Source organism: Pristiophorus japonicus, chromosome 13, assembly GCF_044704955.1.
Source record: "Pristiophorus japonicus isolate sPriJap1 chromosome 13, sPriJap1.hap1, whole genome shotgun sequence".
NCBI classification, from domain to species: Eukaryota; Metazoa; Chordata; class Chondrichthyes; family Pristiophoridae; genus Pristiophorus; species Pristiophorus japonicus.
Window position 1 is genome coordinate 153565113 of NC_091989.1, and position 18501 is coordinate 153583613.

Genomic DNA, 18501 nt, shown 5'->3' on the forward strand with positions numbered 1-18501 from the left:
TTTCTTTTATCTGTTTTATTTTTCAAGTTCCATAAAGTTGATGTAAAATAGCTAGGGAGTCCCTTCGGCTGGGGATAATAGCAGGCCAGCGCGGATTTCTTTAACTGCAAGTAAGGCTTTTTCCTGGAGTGTTTCTAGTATCTGTGCGGGATTTTAAAAAAACCGTTAATGAGGAAAGTTGGCCTTATGGCAAGAAAAGGCGCGTAAGCTATTTTTCAACATATACCAGCGCCAGAATGTATTGGGGCCTAACTTTTTAGTTCTTAGTCACATTTTACTTCCATTACTGAAGCAAAAAAATTACGGGTTTCTTTCTTTTTTGACCTTATCGCCCCTGCTAAGATTGTAACAATCTCTCCTTGCATGAGCAGAGTTTAGTGAGTTACTGGAAAACACTGGGGAATGTCAGTTAACTTTTTTTTTACCCATTCTCAGGATATGGGCATCACTAGCAAGGATTATTACCCATCTTTAGTTATCCTTGGAAAAAGTAGTGGTGAGCCTTCTCTTGAACCGCTGTAGTCCATGTGGTGAAGGTATTCCCAGAGTGCGGTTCGGTAGAGTGTTCCAAGATTCTGACCCAACGACAAAGGAATGGCAAGAAAGGCCCAAGTCGGAATGGTGTGAGACTTGCAGGTGAGGGTGTTCCCACTCATTGTGCATGTGCTGCTTATGAATTAAAAGATTTAACACAGGGTTTTTGTACTATAATACATTTATTAGAAAAATTGGTAGAATTTATGGTTATTTAAGGTTGATTGAGTAGTACGAACAAGATTCTGAAAGTACTAAAATTGCCAGGTTTCTTCCACCAGTTCCAATAAACTTTCACTTTCACTTTCTAAAATCACAAGTGTCAAAAATTACACACTAATGTGCTAATGACTCTTACAGGGACCCACCATCCTGCTCCGAGAAAGAAACCAGACCAGGATTGAGCACAGCATTTACATAAATAAATGCTGGTTAGTGAATTAAAACCAATAGTATCTCTGGTTTCATATAACACACTGCCTAAACCATTCCTTGCAACTCATTTCCCGGGAACAATATTCAGTACTGTACAATATTGTATTTTGGATAAGTTAACCTCTACTGCTCACCTCCAATCACCTCCACAAACTCTGATCCAGCCATGGCTAAGAAAGGGACTTGAGCTTCCGAAGCAACAGCTTTTGCCAGTAATGTTTTTCCACACCCTGGTGGTCCAAGCAATAAAGCTCCCTTTGGAACTTTGGCACCAAGCTGTAGGTAGCGGTCTGGACTCTGAGAAGAAAGAACATAAATTGATATTTTCCCCTTTCCCAGTGTTGCATTAGCATTGGTTCCTGCTCATGTTACCAAAATGTGTCTTCCCAGCAGCAACATTTGGTAAGAAAACAATGACCTGTTGGTACAAATAAAACCATAAACTTGACTCAATAACAAGGCCTGAAGAACTTTTACATTATAGACGTGCCCTGGCTCCCTTTGCTCAATATTTGCTCTCTATGGGGCCAAGTTTTGGCCTGAGTTGCTCCTGTTTTTTTTGTATCTTGGAGTATCTTAGAAATTGCAATTCTCGGCATTTAGTTTGCTCCAGTTCTAGTCAGTTAGAACAGTTTCAGTTTGGAACAGGTTTTTTTTTCAAAAGGGGGCGTGTCCGGCCACTTACGCCCGTTTTGAAAGTTTAGGCAGTGAAAACATACTCCAAACGAACTTAGAATAGAGTAAGTGTAGATTTTTGTACGCTCAGAAAAACCTTGTCTACACTTAGAAAATCAGGCGTAGGGAATGGGGGGCAGGGAGGGGTTTAAAAGGGAAGTTTACAAACATTAAACACTTCAGTTTTACAAATAAAGAGCCATCATCAATAATAAATGATAAATACATCAATAAATCAATCAAAAAAATTAATAAAAAATTTTTAAAAATTAAAAAAATCAATAAATAAAACATTTTCTACTTACCGACTGCAGCACCGGGAGTCCTCCAACAGCGTGCTGAGACGGCCCCCCAGTGTGTCTCCATCTGTGTGTGTGTGTGTGTCCTTCACTCTATCTGTCAGTGTCTGTGTTTCTGACAGCGAAGGAAGGAGAGAGGAGGGGGGGAGGGAAGGAAGGAGAGAGGAGGGGGGGAGGGAAGGAAGGAGAGAGGAGGGAGGGAGGGAAGGAAGGAGGGAGGGAGGGAGGGAGGGAGGGAAGGAAGGAGAGAGGAGGGAGGGAGGGAGGGAGGGAAGGAAGGAGAGAGGAGGGAGGGAGGGAGGGAGGGAGGGAAGGAAGGAGAGAGGAGGGAGGGAGGGAGGGAAGGAAGGAGAGAGGAGGGAGGGAGGGAGGGAAGGAAGGAGAGAGGAGGGAGGGAGGGAAGGAAGGAAGGAGAGAGGAGGGAGGGGAGAGGAGGGAGGGAGGGAAGGAAGGAAGGAGAGAGGAGGGAGGGAGGGAAGGAAGGAGAGAGGAGGGAGGGAGGGAAGGAAGGAGAGAGGAGGGAGGGAGGGAAGGAAGGAGAGAGGAGGGAGGGAGGGAAGGAAGGAGAGAGGAGGGAGGGAGGGAAGGAAGGAGAGAGGAGGGAGGGAGGGAAGGAAGGAGAGAGGAGGGAGGGAGGGACGGGAAGGAGGGGCGGGAAGGAAGGAGAGAGGAGGGGAGGGAAGGAAGGAGAGAGGAGGGGAGGGAAGGAAGGAGAGCGGAGGGGAGGGAAGGAAGGAGAGAGGAGGGGAGGGAAGGGAAGGAGAGAGGAGGGGAGGGAAGGGAAGGAGAGAGGAGGGGAGGGAAGGGAAGGAGAGAGGAGGGGAGGGAAGGGAAGGAGAGAGGAGGGGAGGGAAGGGAAGGAGAGAGGAGGGGAGGGAAGGGAAGGAGAGAGGAGGGGAGGGAAGGGAAGGAGAGAGGAGGGGAGGGAAGGGAAGGAGAGAGGAGGGGAGGGAAGGGAAGGAGAGAGGAGGGGAGGGAAGGGAAGGAGAGGAGAGAGGGGAGGGAGAGAAGGAGGCTGAAAAGTCGGGCCCAAGACTTCGGGCTGGATTTACAGGTGGGGAGGGGTCGCGGAGGTCGGTGGTGGGGGTGGGGGAGTTGCGGAGGTTGTGTCGGGGGGGGGGGGGGGGGGGGGGGAAGCAGAGGTTGGGTCCGGGGAGCGGGAGTCAAGTCGGGTCGGGAGAGAGGTGAGCCTTATCCACGCAGCCCCAGTGAGGCCATTCAGCCAGGGCTAGAGGCTGCATGCTTCGGGCCCCTCCCAGAGTTTTGGGAGTATGTGCAGAGGTCCCGGCACTGTTTTCAATGCAGGGACCTGGCTCCGCCCCCCATAACTTATGCTGCGCCGTGCCCAGCTCCAGAGGGCCTGCAGGGAGCCGGAGAATAGGTGAGGTTTTTTTTAGGTGCACTTTGCGGTGCGAAAAACGAGCGTCCAGGTCCGGGCTGCGCCGTTTTAGGTGCGAACCGAAACTTGGGCCCTATGTGCCTTCATATAAAAGCAGAGCCCAGAAGATCGAGAGACTGCATCTCCAATCCAAGTGCAAAAAGCAGGAGCACATGGATATTGCACTCCCAAAACAGAATACTTGTCTGAAGCAGGAAGATAACAGCATTTTAAAACAGATATGCAGGTCACTAGCTGATACATTACAAAGGATAATTTGTAAAAATAAACTCTTTCTACAGAAAAGCAAAATACTGCAGATGCTAGAAATCTGAAATAAAAACAGAAAATGCTAGAAATACTTAGCAGGTCAGGCGGCATCTGTGGAGAGAAACAGGGTTAACATTTCAGGTCAATGACCTTTCGTCAGAAATTCTGACAATGAGTCAGCAACCTGAAACATCAATTCTGTTTTTCTCTCCACAGATGCTGCCTGACCTGCTGAGTATTTCCAGCATTTTCTGTTTTTATTCCACTTTCTACGGAAACGGACAGGAAAGTCAACTCACATTAATGGAAGTAAGATGAAGGCACACCTTTGCCAAGGTCATCTGAAGCAAGAACTATTGTCAGTATGATGCAAACAAGGTTATATTCATGAAAGGGTGGTGGTGAAACGTTAACTAAAAATACAGGCACAATTACATACAAAAAGGAGAATGTTTCCTTTGGTATACTTAACAGGTAGCACTTTCACCTTTTCTGCCAGGGGTATGTATGTCACAAAGCCAAAGTGTCCATAATGCATTTAAATATCAGTTTGTATTTTCAAAACATCCTCATGATCAAAATGTGCAAGCATTTTTGTCTCAAGACTTGTTTACATTAACGACTTAGATGAAGGAATTGAGTGTAATATCTCCAAGTTTGCGGATGACACTAAACTGGGTGGCGGTGTGAGCTGTGAGGAGGACGCTAAGAGGCTGCAGGGTGACTTGGACAGGTTAGGTGAGTGGGCAAATGCATGGCAGATGCAGTACAATGTGGATAAATGTAAGGTTATCCATTTTGGGGGCAAAAACACGAAGGCAGATTATCATCTGGATGGCGGCAGATTAGGAAAAGGGGAGGTGCAACGAGACCTGGGTGTCATGGTTCATCAGTCACTGAAAGTGGGCATGCAGGTACAGCAGGCAGTGAAGGCGGCAAATGGTATGTTGGTCTTCATAGCTAGGGGATTTGAGTATAGGAACAGGGAAGTCTTAGTGCAGTTGTACAGGGCCTTGGTGAGGCCCCACCTGGAATATTGTGTATAGTTTTGGTCTCCTAATCTAAGGAAGGACGTTCTTGCTATTGAGGGAGTGCAGCAGCGAAGGTTCACCAGACTGATTTCAGGGATGGCTGAACTGTCATATGAGGAGAGACTGGATCAACTGGGCCTTTATACACTGGAGTTTAGAAGAATGAGAGGGGATCTCATAGAAACGTATAAGATTCTGACGGGACTGGACAGGTTAGATGCGGGAAGAATGTTCCCGATGTTGGGAAAGTCCAGAACCAGGGGACACAGTCTTAGGATAAGGGGTAGGCCATTTAGGACTGAGATGAGGAGAAACTGCTTCACTCAGAGAGTTGTTAACCTATGGAATTCCCTGCCGCAGAGTTGTTGATGCCAGTTCATTGGATGTATTCAAGAGGAAGTTAGATGTGGCCCTTACGGCTAAGGGGATCAAGGGGTATGGAGAGAAAGCAGGAAAGGAGTACTGAGGGAATGATCAGCCATGATCTTATTGAATGACGGTGCAGGCTCGAAGGGCCGAATGGCCTACTCCTCCACCTATTTTCTATGTTTTTATGTTTTGGCCACATTGATTACCTTAAAAACAATTGCTAAGGGATTCACTCCACCTCGCCTGCCACAAATTACATGGCAATGAAATGTACTGAATTTTGAGGCAACAGTAGGACCATAATTCTATGCGTTTCAAGACTTTACTTTTAATGGTCCAGCATCTGCAGGTAGGTGCATGGACTGCCTTTTCAGCACATCAGTTCAGCCAACACAATCTTCCTTTCCCATATGGTAGTCTTAAAGGAGACCTAATGGACTGTACACACCTTGATCTAATTTAAGCCAGTACGTTTATTTGAAAGGTTGTACCACCTGCCACAAAGACTTTAACCACATTCCTTCCATATTGAAAAGTGGAGCTGGACTGGATGTGGTATGTGCCCTGTAGTAGGCCGACCTGTGCTTTTACTCTTTGCACCACTGCATAAGATTTTGACCCACACAGCAAGATTCTCCCTATAGAGATTCTTCTTTAAGTGCATATTTGGAAGAATAGAACGTGAGGCCTATCTCAATGTACATCGTGTGTGCGTGCGTGCTTGCGCGCACGCGTTTATAAATTTTTTTTTAAAAAGCACGATTGGGGAACACATCAACATTACAATAAAAAGCATTTTAACAGGTGGATCTTTCTAGAAATACCACCTGGTAATTTAGATTCACTTTGGAGTTGCTCAAGCTGTCATTGGTCAATGATGTGGTGAATTCGGCTCCGTCTGATATCCCACCAATTGAAAACCCTTCATGCGTACTATCTCCTCTCTCTCCTACTCACAGTGATAAGCCTAGTTATAATATTTTAAAGGACATCTACGAACCCCAGTGTCACACCCATTGACATGGCTGATAACGGGTATTTGTATTGTTGGGATTTGTAGAGACAAGGACAACTACAGCTACATTGGGCCCAAGTTTCCACATGATTTGCGCCTGATTTTTAGGAACAACTGGTCGAGAACGGACTATCTTAGAAATCGCAATTCTCCACATTTTTTTTTCTGCAGTTCTCGTCAGGTAGAACAGTTCTACTTTGGAACAGAATTTTTTATTCAAAAGGGGGCGTGTCCGGCCACTGACGCCTGATTTCAAAGTTTCCACAGTGAAAACGTACTCCAAACTAAAGTAGAATGGAGCAAGTGAAGATTTTTGTAGAACTGAAAAAACCTGTTCTATACATTAAAAAATCAGGCGCAGGTTACAAATTAGGCGTCCAGAACGAGCTGGGGGGAGGGGGGGGGGGGGGGGGAAGGGAAGTCATTAAATTCTATAATAAATCCTTATTTATACTTATACAAATATTATACAAATAAATCCAACCTGAATAAACACTTATAAGCAAAGAAAAGATTAAATAAACCATCTTCCTACCTGTGTGAAAGTGCTTCAGGCAGGCCTTTCGGGACCGAAGGCTGAACGGGCCGGCCCGAGACTTCGGGCAGGGCCCATCCCCAGCACCAGATTTACAGGTAGGTTGGGTCGGGTCGGGGAGGTTCGGTTCGGAGGGAGGGAGGGAGGTTCGGTTCGGGAGGGAGGTTCGGTTCGGTTCGGTTCGGTTCGGGAGGGGGAGAGGGAGGGAGGGAGGGAGGGAGGTCAGGTGGGAGGTTAGGTCGGATCCAGTCCGGGAGCGGGAGTCGGGTCGGGTCGGGTCGAGTCGGGGGGGCGGGGAGCGAGAACAGGAGCGCGGGTCGGGTCGGGTTGGGTCGGGTCCAGACGGGGGGGGCGGGGAGCGGGAATAGGAGCGCGGGTCGGGTCGGGGAGCGAGAACAGGAGCGCGGGTCGGGTCCAGTCGGGGAGCGGGAACAGGGGCGCGGGTCGGGTCGGGTCCAGTCGGGTGGGGGGGGCGGGGAGCGGGAATAGGAGCGCGGGTCGGGTCCAGTCCGGGAGGGGGCGGAGCGGGAACAGGAGCGCGGGTCGGGTCCAGTCGGGGTGGGGGGGCGGAGCGGGAACAGGAGCGCGGGTCGGGTCGGGTCCAGTCGGGGAGCGGGAACAGGAGCGTGGGTCGGGTTAAGTCGGTGTGTGGGGGGGGGGGTGGGGGGGGGGAGGAGGAGGAGCGGGTGTCGGGTCTGGTCGGGGGTTGGGGGGATGGAGCAGGAGCTGACCGTGGGAGCCTTATTCACGCAGCCCCAGTGAGGCCATTCGGCCAGGGCTAGGGGCTGCGTGCTTCGGGCCCCTCCCACACAGTTCGGCGCCTGGAGCTACTGCACTTGCGTGCCCACTGTAGCGCGTATGTGCAGAGGTCACGGCATTGTTTTCAGCGCAGGGACCTGGCTCCGCCCCCCAACAGCTCGTGCTGCGCTGCGCCAAGGGCCAGAGGACCTGCAGGGAGGTGGAGAATACGGAGGATTTTTTTAGGCGCACTTTGTGGCGCGAAAAACGGGCGTCCAGGTCGGGACTGCGCCGTTCTAGGCGCGTGTGGAAACTTGGGCCCATTATCACAGAATTGCAGCAACAATGCATCTTACCAATCCACTTTGATTTACTCATTTTCAAAAGTTTATTATTTGAGGTATTTGCATGAACAAAACTGCAATGTTCATGCTAAACAAAACTTCTATTTTATACCCAAATCCAGTTACCTTCAGGTAATCGACAAACTCCTTAACTTCCAGTTTAGCCTCATGCATCCCTGCCACATCCTTAAAGGTAACACCTTTTCCAGACTTTCCATCCACAATAGTGAAACGAGCCATTTTCAGCTGATTCTAAAGAAAATAAACTACCATTAATAAGGCAAAAAAAACTGTTTAGTTCTACCCTATACAAGCTTAACTAGCACTAAATACCTTTTCTCTTCCTCGCCATTATTTTTGATTCGATTTAATTTTTATAAACCTACTGCAAAATTTAGCCGTTTTGTGATATACAAGAGTGAACTCACAGGAACAGTTACAATTAAATAGTTATAAAAATGCATATCTACTCCCAGCATTAATTTTTTTAAGTCAAAAAAATTGATAAATTTAGCAACATTAGAAAGTTGAACAAACCATATGGACCATGCCAGCCTTTCCCTGCATCAGAATGTGTGCTGTTGATGAATACACAGACACTGACATAGGCAAGTAATTTCATAGTACATTTATCCCATCCTCACAGCTAGAATAGGGTGACTACATTTTCTGAACCAAATCCAGGGACACACAAGGTGGAAGCACAGCAAAGTAGCTCGGACAGAAAATGGAGGTTGTGCAGCATAGCGAGACACATTTTTTTAGCAGTCTAGCGAGATGACGAATTTTTAATTATGTTGTTGTACACAAAATAAATGAACCACCTCATCTGTTCTGCAAAAATTCCTTCATAAAATAAATACAAAATATATTTTTTCTGGATCATAGTTATATGATGATGTTTGACAGAAAGCACTTGTCATGTGCATAAACTCTGGGGGGAATTGCTATCTTATAAATTAATTAAGTTCAATGACGTAATTCTAATCAAACAAACCCGCTGACCAACTGAGGGGGGGGTTTGGTTGATGAGCGAGGCTGGGTTGGTTAACCAATAGACCAGCCCGTCTTAGGGCTGGCCTCACGACCAGTCAGCGCTCACGACAGGGAGGAAACATGTAACCAGAGGTTTCCATTTGATGTTGGATGAAAATGACAAGTGCAGTACATGAAGATTCAAGGTTGATTTGCAGTAAAGTTTGCTGTACAGGCTGGGCATTTACAGTAACTGGGAACATTGTTTGGCCATGGACACAGGACCTAATCCGGGGACTGTCCCGGGAAAATAGGAATGTATGGTCACCCAGAGGAAGGCTGAAACCAAATAGCTTTGAAATCCTGGAAATAAATTTTTTAAATCCCAAATGTGTATTTTGCAGCCTGTAATGTTTATATTCCAATAACAATCAGGTGAGCATCAATAAATATTGTGGTGAATTGTTTTCATCCCTTTTTAGAATGACAGGAATTCCCAGCACGTTTTTATCCAAGGGTAGTTAGTGGCTGACTGATCAAAAGCTCCAAACCAACATCAGTTATTATGCGCACAGAGCAGCAGAATACATAAATGACTTAATAAGTAGGCAGAGCTGACTAATGCATTTTAAGAAAAATGTGGGAAAACCCAATAAACGAAGGAGGGAGAACCTTACAGGATGAAAATACAATTTTTTGCTGAACCACCTACATTAATTACATTTTACAAGTTTACTGTTATCTAGTAAGTATGGACATGAACCAGAGACCAAGGTTGACTTCACATTATTAAGCTCACTTACAAATGCACTAAATCCACCTTCTCTTCCAGCCATTCCTGCAAGCCGAAATATGTACCAGAGAATGGCCACTCCCACTGCAGCCATTCCCAAGGCATACAGTGCACTAAAAAAGCAAGAATTTGTAAAAATTACTTCATTAATTCTGGCATTTGACTAAAATCAGGTTTGAAGCAGTTTTCATTAAGAGTTTAAGAGTTTAATTAAAATACATTATGTAAATTTTAAAAAAGTACAATTTACTGTTCTGAGATACTGATCTACAGATAACAAGTGAATCTGGCTACATGTTTTCCCTGTAAATCATATTTCTCAATGTTTTCAGTCTGATCAACATGAAACTTCTCTGCCTCTCCTGTTAAGATGCAAGTTTGCATGTTTATCAAATGATACAGCATGACCTGACAACATGATTCGTTGGGATCTCAAAGCACAAATTAGTAACAAATTCAAGGGCGTTACTATGAACGTACGCCTACGGAGAAATTGATTATTCCGAGAACTCATTTTGCTCCCCTTCCCCAATCAGATGTCAAACCCAGAAACTTTTAATTCCACTGTCACTGTGCTGCATTTGAATCCAAATCTCAGTGAAAGACTGCAATTTAACACTGTTGGACAACACTTACAAGACCAAAGCAAAATGTCATTCAATCTGTAACACAGTACATCACGTTCAGAATGCAATTTGTGAAGTAGACAGATACAACTCCAAAAATTATTTAACATTTGTCTTTTACACTTCTGAAATACATGTTCCATTACTTCAACACAGGTATCACCATTGTATTTGACCTCTATCTCCTAAGATTCTGTGTATTTCTACTTAACTCTGGCCATTGACATTTTTCCATAGAACCAGGTAACCTTTACAATGATAAAAAAAAGAGCAACTCACTTTCCAAAGAAACCGGTACGCTTATAGGATACTGGAATCCTATCCTTTCCATCAATCCCAAGCTCATTCTCAACAGCCCGCAGCTTCTCTTCAAACTTATCGATGTTGGCTACCTGCATTCGATACATCAAAGCTAATCGCTACAAAAAATGAGGAAAAAGCACAATTGAATGCCATCAATAAACCTAAATAAACCATGTGTTTCAGCCTCTTCCCCTGTCAAGGGGTATGGGGAGGATCAAGGGGTATGGGGGTATCAAGGGGTATGGCGAGAAAGCAGGAATGGGGTACTGAAGTTGCACGTTCAGCCATGAACTCATTAAATGGCGGTGCAGGCTCGAAGGGCCTACTCCTGCACCTATTTTATATGTTTCTATGTTTCTATCCCACCCTGGTGTTATTTCCTTCAGCTTCATCAGTCTATATTACCTCAGTCAAAACATTTAGACTGCAGCCAAGTAAGTCACAGGTTTCCTGAGGACAAGCACAAAACCAAGTGCAGTAAAATGCAAGGTTCAAGGTTCCTAATCCCAATCACTATACAGTGACCCCTACTGGAAGTCAGGTGAGGATAGGATCAGACTTGGTTGTGAGGTCTTCCACATCTGAATAGCCTGCTAGCCCATACCATCAAGTCTCACACATGAACAATGGCCAATAGGGCATGGTACTAGAGGGTAACTTCTGCCTGTGAAACCATACCCAAGTGAGAAAGTCAGCATTCTTGACAGGAGTGGAGAGGGGGAAAACAACGATTGGTCATCCTTCAGCAGATCTTTGAGCTCTTCACAATTCCTTCAGTAAAGTATTATGCATTTCACAAAATCTCTGTTGGATCTGCTATTGCCTGATAACTCAGTAACACTGGCAGCTGGGTCACCTGCTTACCTCAACTAGAAATGGTGTGCAGAAGAAGAATTTAAGCCTACAAGGGGAGGGGAAATTTAAAATGTTGTTCAAACAGTCACTAGGTTCATTGATTACAACTGAGTAGATATTTTGCCTACTATGTTACAACAGAGCAGAGTTATCTCACAAATATATAAGCTTTAACAACTGGGATTCGGTATTCCTGCCTTAGGTTCTGAAAAGCTGTAAAAAAAAAACTAAATTCCAAAACAGTGACAGATTTATTTACTCCTGCCACCTATGTGAGCAAATCATAGGTACATCTGCTCAGCACTGAGTTTCAGAGATGTGAACGCAGGACTCAAGTTGTGAAATCATCACTTCCTTTCTACGCCAATAAGACTGCTGGTAACCATGACAACCTCTAGAGTGAGCAGTGCACCATACTAAATATAAACAGAAAATGTCTGGTGCAAGCTGGTCCCGAATCTCGAAATGTAGCCAAAAATTAACAATTAATTTAGCACTGAAGTGGGAGAGAGGAGACTGTTGAAAGTCCCAGTTGCAACACAATTAATCTCTTCAATCGTTAATATGAACATTTCTACTTAGAAGTACAACATGAATGATTTCAGTAAACAATTTCATTTCTCCAAAAGCTTACCAATGACCTTCAAAAATAATTATATATGTAATGAGTGGAAGGGTCCCTTTGTATGATTTAAACAGTGGAGTCCAACTCACCTTGAGTGTTCCAGGCAGCGAGTCAAACATCACCACATCTACACAATCAAGCAAAATTTCTAAACAAAATAAGGTGCAATTGCTGGGAATCCAGTAGTAGAAGATGCAATGCCAGTGCTTTTAAGATAAGACACATTTATTTGTTTTTGGTCATAATTTAGGTACATCATTTAAAATTCAAACATTCGAAACACTCTAAAGCTGCTTTCAAAATATATTTAAAATAAAAAAGGGTCTTTCTCAGTGGTAGGCCTAAGTGTATCAGCAGATTTATTTGATGGTTTGCAGCTCTAGCACCTCACTAAATCCAATATAAAAGCAGCTTAATTGCACATAGTGCAATGCTAGAACCGTAAACTCACAATATACATGTCTCATGCAGTCAGCAATGATCCAAGAGTAAACTCACTAGATTCACCAAGGCCCCTCACCAAGACGACCTATTTTTTTTAAAACCAGCCCTTAATGGTGGCCGACTTTAGCAAATCTGGCAAGTTATTTCTGAATTTCAAGCGGCTGGATGAGGCCTGCGTGTTGGAAAGCAGCAGCTCCAACGGCCTACTAGGCACAATATGAAAGCAGCTCAAATAATTGTGGCAGGACAAGTTAAATATACAAACTTAAAGTCCGTTTCGAATACTGACAGTCTTGAGCAAACATTTATTGTAATTGTGTTTTTTTTTAAAAAAGGGAAGTATCTTACCGGTCTACCAAATACTACAGCTCCTGGGTGAAGGTAGATTTCTACAACATCACTCTCTGGTACAACTTGCACCCTGGCCACTTCTCCTTTTGCCAACATCTCCTGAACAAAATCATTCCACGAGATATTTCCTCCACTGCTGTTAATGGAATTCAACAAGCTCATAATAACAGCTATTATAAATAGTGTTCGCAGACGCTCCCTGTACATTTGATCCTCCCGCTCCCGCCGCCTTTTCTCTTCTGTTTGGAAGCAATAAAAGACAAAATAATCACACTATGGTAATTCATTTGTTCGACATGGACAGGAACCAGAAACGGGAACATAAGAACATAAGAAATAGGAACAGGAGTAGGCCATACGGCCCCTCGAGCCTGCTCCGCCATTCAGTAAGATCATGGCTGATCTGATCAAAGACTCAGCTCCACTTCGCCACACGCTCCCCATAACCCCTTACCCCTTATCGTTTAAGAAACTGTCTAGTTCTGTCTTAAATTTATTCAATGTTCCAGCTTTCACAGTTCTGAGAGAGCGAATTCCACAGATTTACAACCCTCAGAGAAGAAATTTCTCCTCATCTCTGTTTTAAATGGGCAGTTCCCTTATTCTAAGATTATGCCCTCTAGTTCTAGTCTCCCCTATCAGTGAAACATCCTCTCTGCATCCACCTTGTCAAGCCCCCTCATAATCTTATACATTTCGATATCATCTCTCATTCTTCTGAATTCCAATGAGTAGAGGCCCAACCTACACAACCTTTCCTCATAAGTCAACCCCATCATCCCCGGAATCAACCTAGTGAACCTTCTCTGAGCTGCCTTCAAAGCAAGTATATCCTTTCGTAAATATGGAAACCAAAACTGCACGCAGTATTCCAGGTGTAGCCTCACCAATACCTTATATAGCTGACCATTGGCCTTCCTGATCACTTGCTGTACCTGCATACTATCCTTTTGTGTTTCATGCACAAGTACCCCCAGGTCCCGCTGTACTGCAGCACTTTGCAATCTTTCTCCATTTAAATAATAACTTGCTCTTTGATTTTTTTTCTGCCAAAGTACATGACCTCACACTTTTCAACATTATACTCCATCTGCCAAATTTTTGCCCACTCACTTAGCCTATCTATGTCCTTTTACATCGGGCATGAATGAGGAATGATCAACTATAGAGGATTGAAGGAAACATAAGATGGGGAGTTAGCAGAACCAGATATAAAAAGACTTCGATTTATATAGCGCCTTTCTTGACCACCGGTCATCTCAAAGCGCTTTACAGCCAATGAAGTACTTTTTGAAGTGTAGTCACTGTTATAATGTGGGAAACGCAGCAGCCAATTTGCACACAAGCAAGTTCCCACAAACAGCAATGTGATAATGACCAGATACAGGTTGGATCTCTGTGGTCCGGCACCCTCGGGATCTGACTGGTGCCGAAACAGAGAATTCCCCAAACCATGGGAGGTCAGCAGTATTGTCATAGCGAATGCTCACTCGGGGAGATTTGAAATTATTTCAGAGTAGGAACAAGGTTAACAATCCTTGCTGCACAGTCATAAATAAAGATGTTGATAGAATAAATCCCCCCCACCCACCAAAATCAGCTCCCGTCATTCAGAACGTACCATGACAGCACTCAATCCCCCCCGGACTCCAGATCAAGAAAGCACAGATGCCCGTCAGGAGTCGCAAAGAGCAGACTGACAAAAGGTGCCCACAAAATGGTAATACAAGACACAGAAAGGAAGTAAGCTTGTGAGGATCCTGCACTTCACCAACAGTGCTGAAACCTAGACGCCACCCACAAATTAATACCAAACCATGGATGTTTCCAGACCAGATAGTCCCGGACCAGAGAGGTTCAACCTGTAATTTTTTTTTGATATGTTGATCGACGGATAAATATTGGTCAGGACCCCTGCTCGTCTGCAGAATAGTGCCATGGGATCTTTTACATCCACCTGAGAGAGTGGCCTTGGTTTAACATCTCATCCGAAAGACGGCACCTCCGACAGTGCAGCACTCCCTCAGTACTGCACTGGAGTGTCAGCCTAGATTTCTTGTGCTCAAGTCCCTGGAGTGGGATATGGTAGAGAAATATGATGACCATCAGTCGATGATGAACAGGGCATTTTACATTTCCCTGCAGAACCTTTGATTTCAGACACAAACAATGCTGGAAAGAAAGTTGAGAATCAACTAAAAAAAACAGACAAAATGCAATTTCAAAAAGAAAGCAAATGATTGCTTTTTGGTGCAACATTGGAGATCCACTCAACATGAACATGTTGAAAGCACTAATCAAGTACTGGAATGTATTGAGGTAATTTCCTAAGTCCAAACAGAATGTTACCTTGTATGATGCATTTGGAATATTACAATAATTTTATGTATCAAGCTTCAATGGAGAAGATTCAGAGAAAAGCTACAAGAACAATTCTAGGGGGTTAGAATTTCCTACCAGCTCCAAGAGCAGTTGGATGAATATCTGGTTAAGAATGGTACCAGTTAAAATGTAAATGACTTGATTCTCTTAAGAAAATGGCTGAACAGGGAAATGTAATTTGTGGCATGTAACCAGTAACAACTGAATAGCCTGAAATCCTAAAGTTTTAATTTCATTACTTGGGAGAAGAGGAGGAAAAGAGAGGTCAGGGAAAATATTAGAGTTTCATCTTCTGGGAAGTTTAATGTGTAGCGATTGAATAAGTTGAATGATATCCATGACAGTACAAATTGTGCATGTTCTTTTGCATGAGTGAGCTTGATGAATCGTGCTCTTTCTTTAAATTCAGTACTTAATTTTAAAATGGTGCAAAAGAATTAGATTTGAAAATACTTACTGAACAAAAGTCTCTCTGTTGTGGTTATTCATTTGTTTTTATTGAGATATTTAAGTTTTTACTTTAGGGATTATGTTTTGCAGGTGCAAAATAATGTGTTGAATTAATTTCTGCCACTGAAATCACTCCAGACCATACATAGGGCCCAAGTTTCCACATGATTTGCGCCTGATTTTTAGGAACAACTGGTCGAGAACGGACTATCTTAGAAATCGCAATTCTCCACATTTTTTTTTCTGCAGTTCTAGTCGGGTAGAACAGTTCTACTTTGGAACAGAATTTTTTCTTCAAAAGGGGGCGTGAAAGTTTCCACAGTGAAAACGTACTCCAAACTAAAGTAGAATGGAGCAAGTGAAGATTTTTGTAGAACTGAAAAAACCTGTTCTACACATTAAAAAATCAGGCGCAGGTTACAAATTAGGCGTCCAGAATGAAGTGGGGGGGGGGGTGGGGGGGGGGAAGGGAAGTTATTAAATTCTATAATAATTCCTTATTTATACTTATACAAATATTATACAAATAAATCCAACCTGAATAAACATTTATAAGCAAAGAAAAGATTAAATAAACCATCTTCCTACCTGTGTGAAAGTGCTTCAGGCAGGCCTTTCGGGACCGAAGGCTGAACGGGCCGGCCCGAGACTTCGGGCAGGGCCCGTCCCCAGCACCAGATTTACAGGTAGGTGGCGTTGGGTCGGGTCGGGGAGGTTCGGTTCGGGGGAAGGGAGAGAGAGATTGGGGGGGGGGGGGTGGGGAAAGAGGTCAGGTCGGGTCCGGGGGGGGGGGTCTGGTCGGGTCGGGGGCACTGGTCGGGTCGGGTCCAGTCGGGGAGCGGGAACAGGAGCGCGGGTCGGGTCGGGTAGCGGGAACAGGAGCGCAGGTCGGGTCCAGTCAGGGGGGGCGGAGCGGGAACAGGAGCGCGGGTCGGGTCGGGGGAGCGGGGAGCAGGAACAGGAGCACGGGTCGGGTCCAGTCGGGAACAGGAGCGTGGGTCGGGTCGGGTCCAGTCCAGTCCAGTCGGGAGGGGGGGGGGGGGGGGGGGGAGGCGGAGCGGGAACAGGAGCGCGGGTTGGGTCCAGTCCGGAGGGTGGGACGGAGCGGGAACAGGAGCGCCGGTCAGGTCGGGTCCAGTTGGGGAGCGGGAACAGGAGCGCGGGTCGGGTCGGGGGTCGGGAGCGGGTGTCGGGTCTGGTCCGGAGGCGGGGGGGGGGGGGGGGGGAGCGGGTGTCGGGTCTGGTCCGGAGGCAGGCAGGCAGGCGGGGGGGGGGGGGGGGGGGGGGGCCGGGAGCGGGTGTCGGGTCTGGTCGGGGGGGGGAAGCAGGAGCTGGCCGTGGGAGGAGCCTTATTCACGCAGCCCCAGTGATGCCATTCGGCCAGGGCTAGGGGCTGTGTGCTTTGGGCCCCTCCCACACAGTTTCGTGTGCCTGGAGCTACTGCACATGCGTGCCCACTGTAGCGCGCATGTGCAGAGGTCCCGGCACTGTTTTCAGCGCAGGGACCTGGCTCCGCCCCCTACAGCTCGTGCTGCGCTGCGCCGAGGGCCAGAGGACCTGCAGGGAGGTGGAGAATACGGAGGATTTTTTTAGACGCACTTTGTGGCGCGAAAAACGGGCGTCCAGGTCGGGACTGCGCCGTTCTAGGCGCGTGTGGAAACTTGGGCCCATAGATTAGAGATTTTAATTAATTAATTTTTTGAATCCGAAAGCTATTATTTATTGAAATGTACACTAGAAAACAATAGGTCCAACAAAAAAAATGCTAAAGATGGAAATGTTACTCATCATTAACAAAATGTTATTCTTTTTGATTTTCATTATTTCACACGTGCATTACACCTATCCTTGCTGACCTAATCTGGCTCAGAGCCTTCCGATGCAAAATTAAAAATTCTTGTCTTCGCCTTTTAGTTCCCTCCACAGCCTCGCCCACTACCTCTGCCATCTCCTCCAGCTCTATATTCGCCCTCTCCCTCAGCCACTGTCCAACTCTGGCCTCCCCCTTTCTTTTAATCCCATCATTGGCTGCAGAGACTTCAGCCAACCAGGTCCTACTCTGGAATTCTACACATCTGGAATCCTACATTACAACAGTGACTACACTTCAAAAGTACTTTACTGGCTGTAAAACGCTTGGAGACATTCCAAGTTCGTGAAAGGCGCTATATAAATGCAAGACTGTTTACCCCTCCCAAGCTCCCTCTCCTCCTTTAAAATCCTTTTCAAAACCCATCTTCCTCACTGCTCTTTCCATCACCTCTCTATCCCTGGCATGAGATCGGTTTTGCTTGCACTTTCGCATGAAGCATGTTCGGGATTTCTTTTATGTTGCTGTTGTCATCAAGCCAAATGTCCATATTGTAAAGTTAAACCAAAGATTTGCCGACCTTCATCTTCCTCAGGACTTTTCCCTTTGGATCCCTCCTTCTGTTCCTTATCTTGATCTTGATGTGATTTTGATGTGCCGAAATGGTAAATGCCACCTATGAAACAAAATATTTAAATTTTGTAACAACAATCTCTCCATGTCCAAATTAAGTTTGAAAACCTTTCACACCCACCTAATAACTGGAAGAGCCTTGTTGGGTCTTGTGTTAACTGCCTTAAATTCTGTATCCTGTCAAATCCCTGGAACTGATGGCTTAATGGACGAGACAACAAGCTCTGTGAAAATAAGCAATAAAGTGCAAAACAAGTAAGTTTTCAAATAACATCCTGAGATCTCTCCAGTGATTCCTACTGGAAAGTGTACAATTGTAGACAGGATTGTGGCCTCACCCCATGATCTAAATACTCGGCCAATACATACCTGTAACAGGCTCACGTGAAATATACCCACTTTTGTGGCGGTTCCAGAACTGGCCAAAATGATATGAATCTGCAAGAATGAAACCCAGCACATTTGGATAGTTGGACTATGACTGGTCTGATTGATCAGTGAATATATTGCAGTAGAAGTTTAGTGGTTATGGTACTGGACTAACAACCCAGAGGTCCAGAGTTCAAATTTTACCACGGTAAATTGTGAAACTGAATTTAATAAATCTAATTTGTGGGCTAGTACCAAAAAA

The 18501-nt window shown here is 45.3% G+C and overlaps 1 protein-coding gene across 5 annotated transcripts in view; it reads right to left on the bottom strand.

Moving 5' to 3' along the window:
- Positions 1-18501, bottom strand: part of spg7 (SPG7 matrix AAA peptidase subunit, paraplegin) — a 133343-nt gene that overhangs the window by 72607 nt on the left and 42235 nt on the right. For all 5 annotated transcript variants that reach the window (XR_011596368.1, XR_011596367.1, XR_011596366.1 and 2 more), the window contains exons 2-8: positions 17992-18094; positions 17818-17913; positions 12593-12834; positions 10297-10436; positions 9402-9504; positions 7750-7875; positions 1104-1266 (exon numbers count right to left, since the gene is read on the bottom strand). Coding sequence is in view for 1 of the 5 variants with exons in the window: in XM_070898149.1 (XP_070754250.1) it covers positions 1104-1266; positions 7750-7875; positions 9402-9504; positions 10297-10436; positions 12593-12834; positions 17818-17913; positions 17992-18094 (973 nt within the window). In the remaining 4 variants the exon portion in view is untranslated. The remainder of the gene's footprint in view (positions 1-1103; positions 1267-7749; positions 7876-9401; positions 9505-10296; positions 10437-12592; positions 12835-17817; positions 17914-17991; positions 18095-18501) is intronic.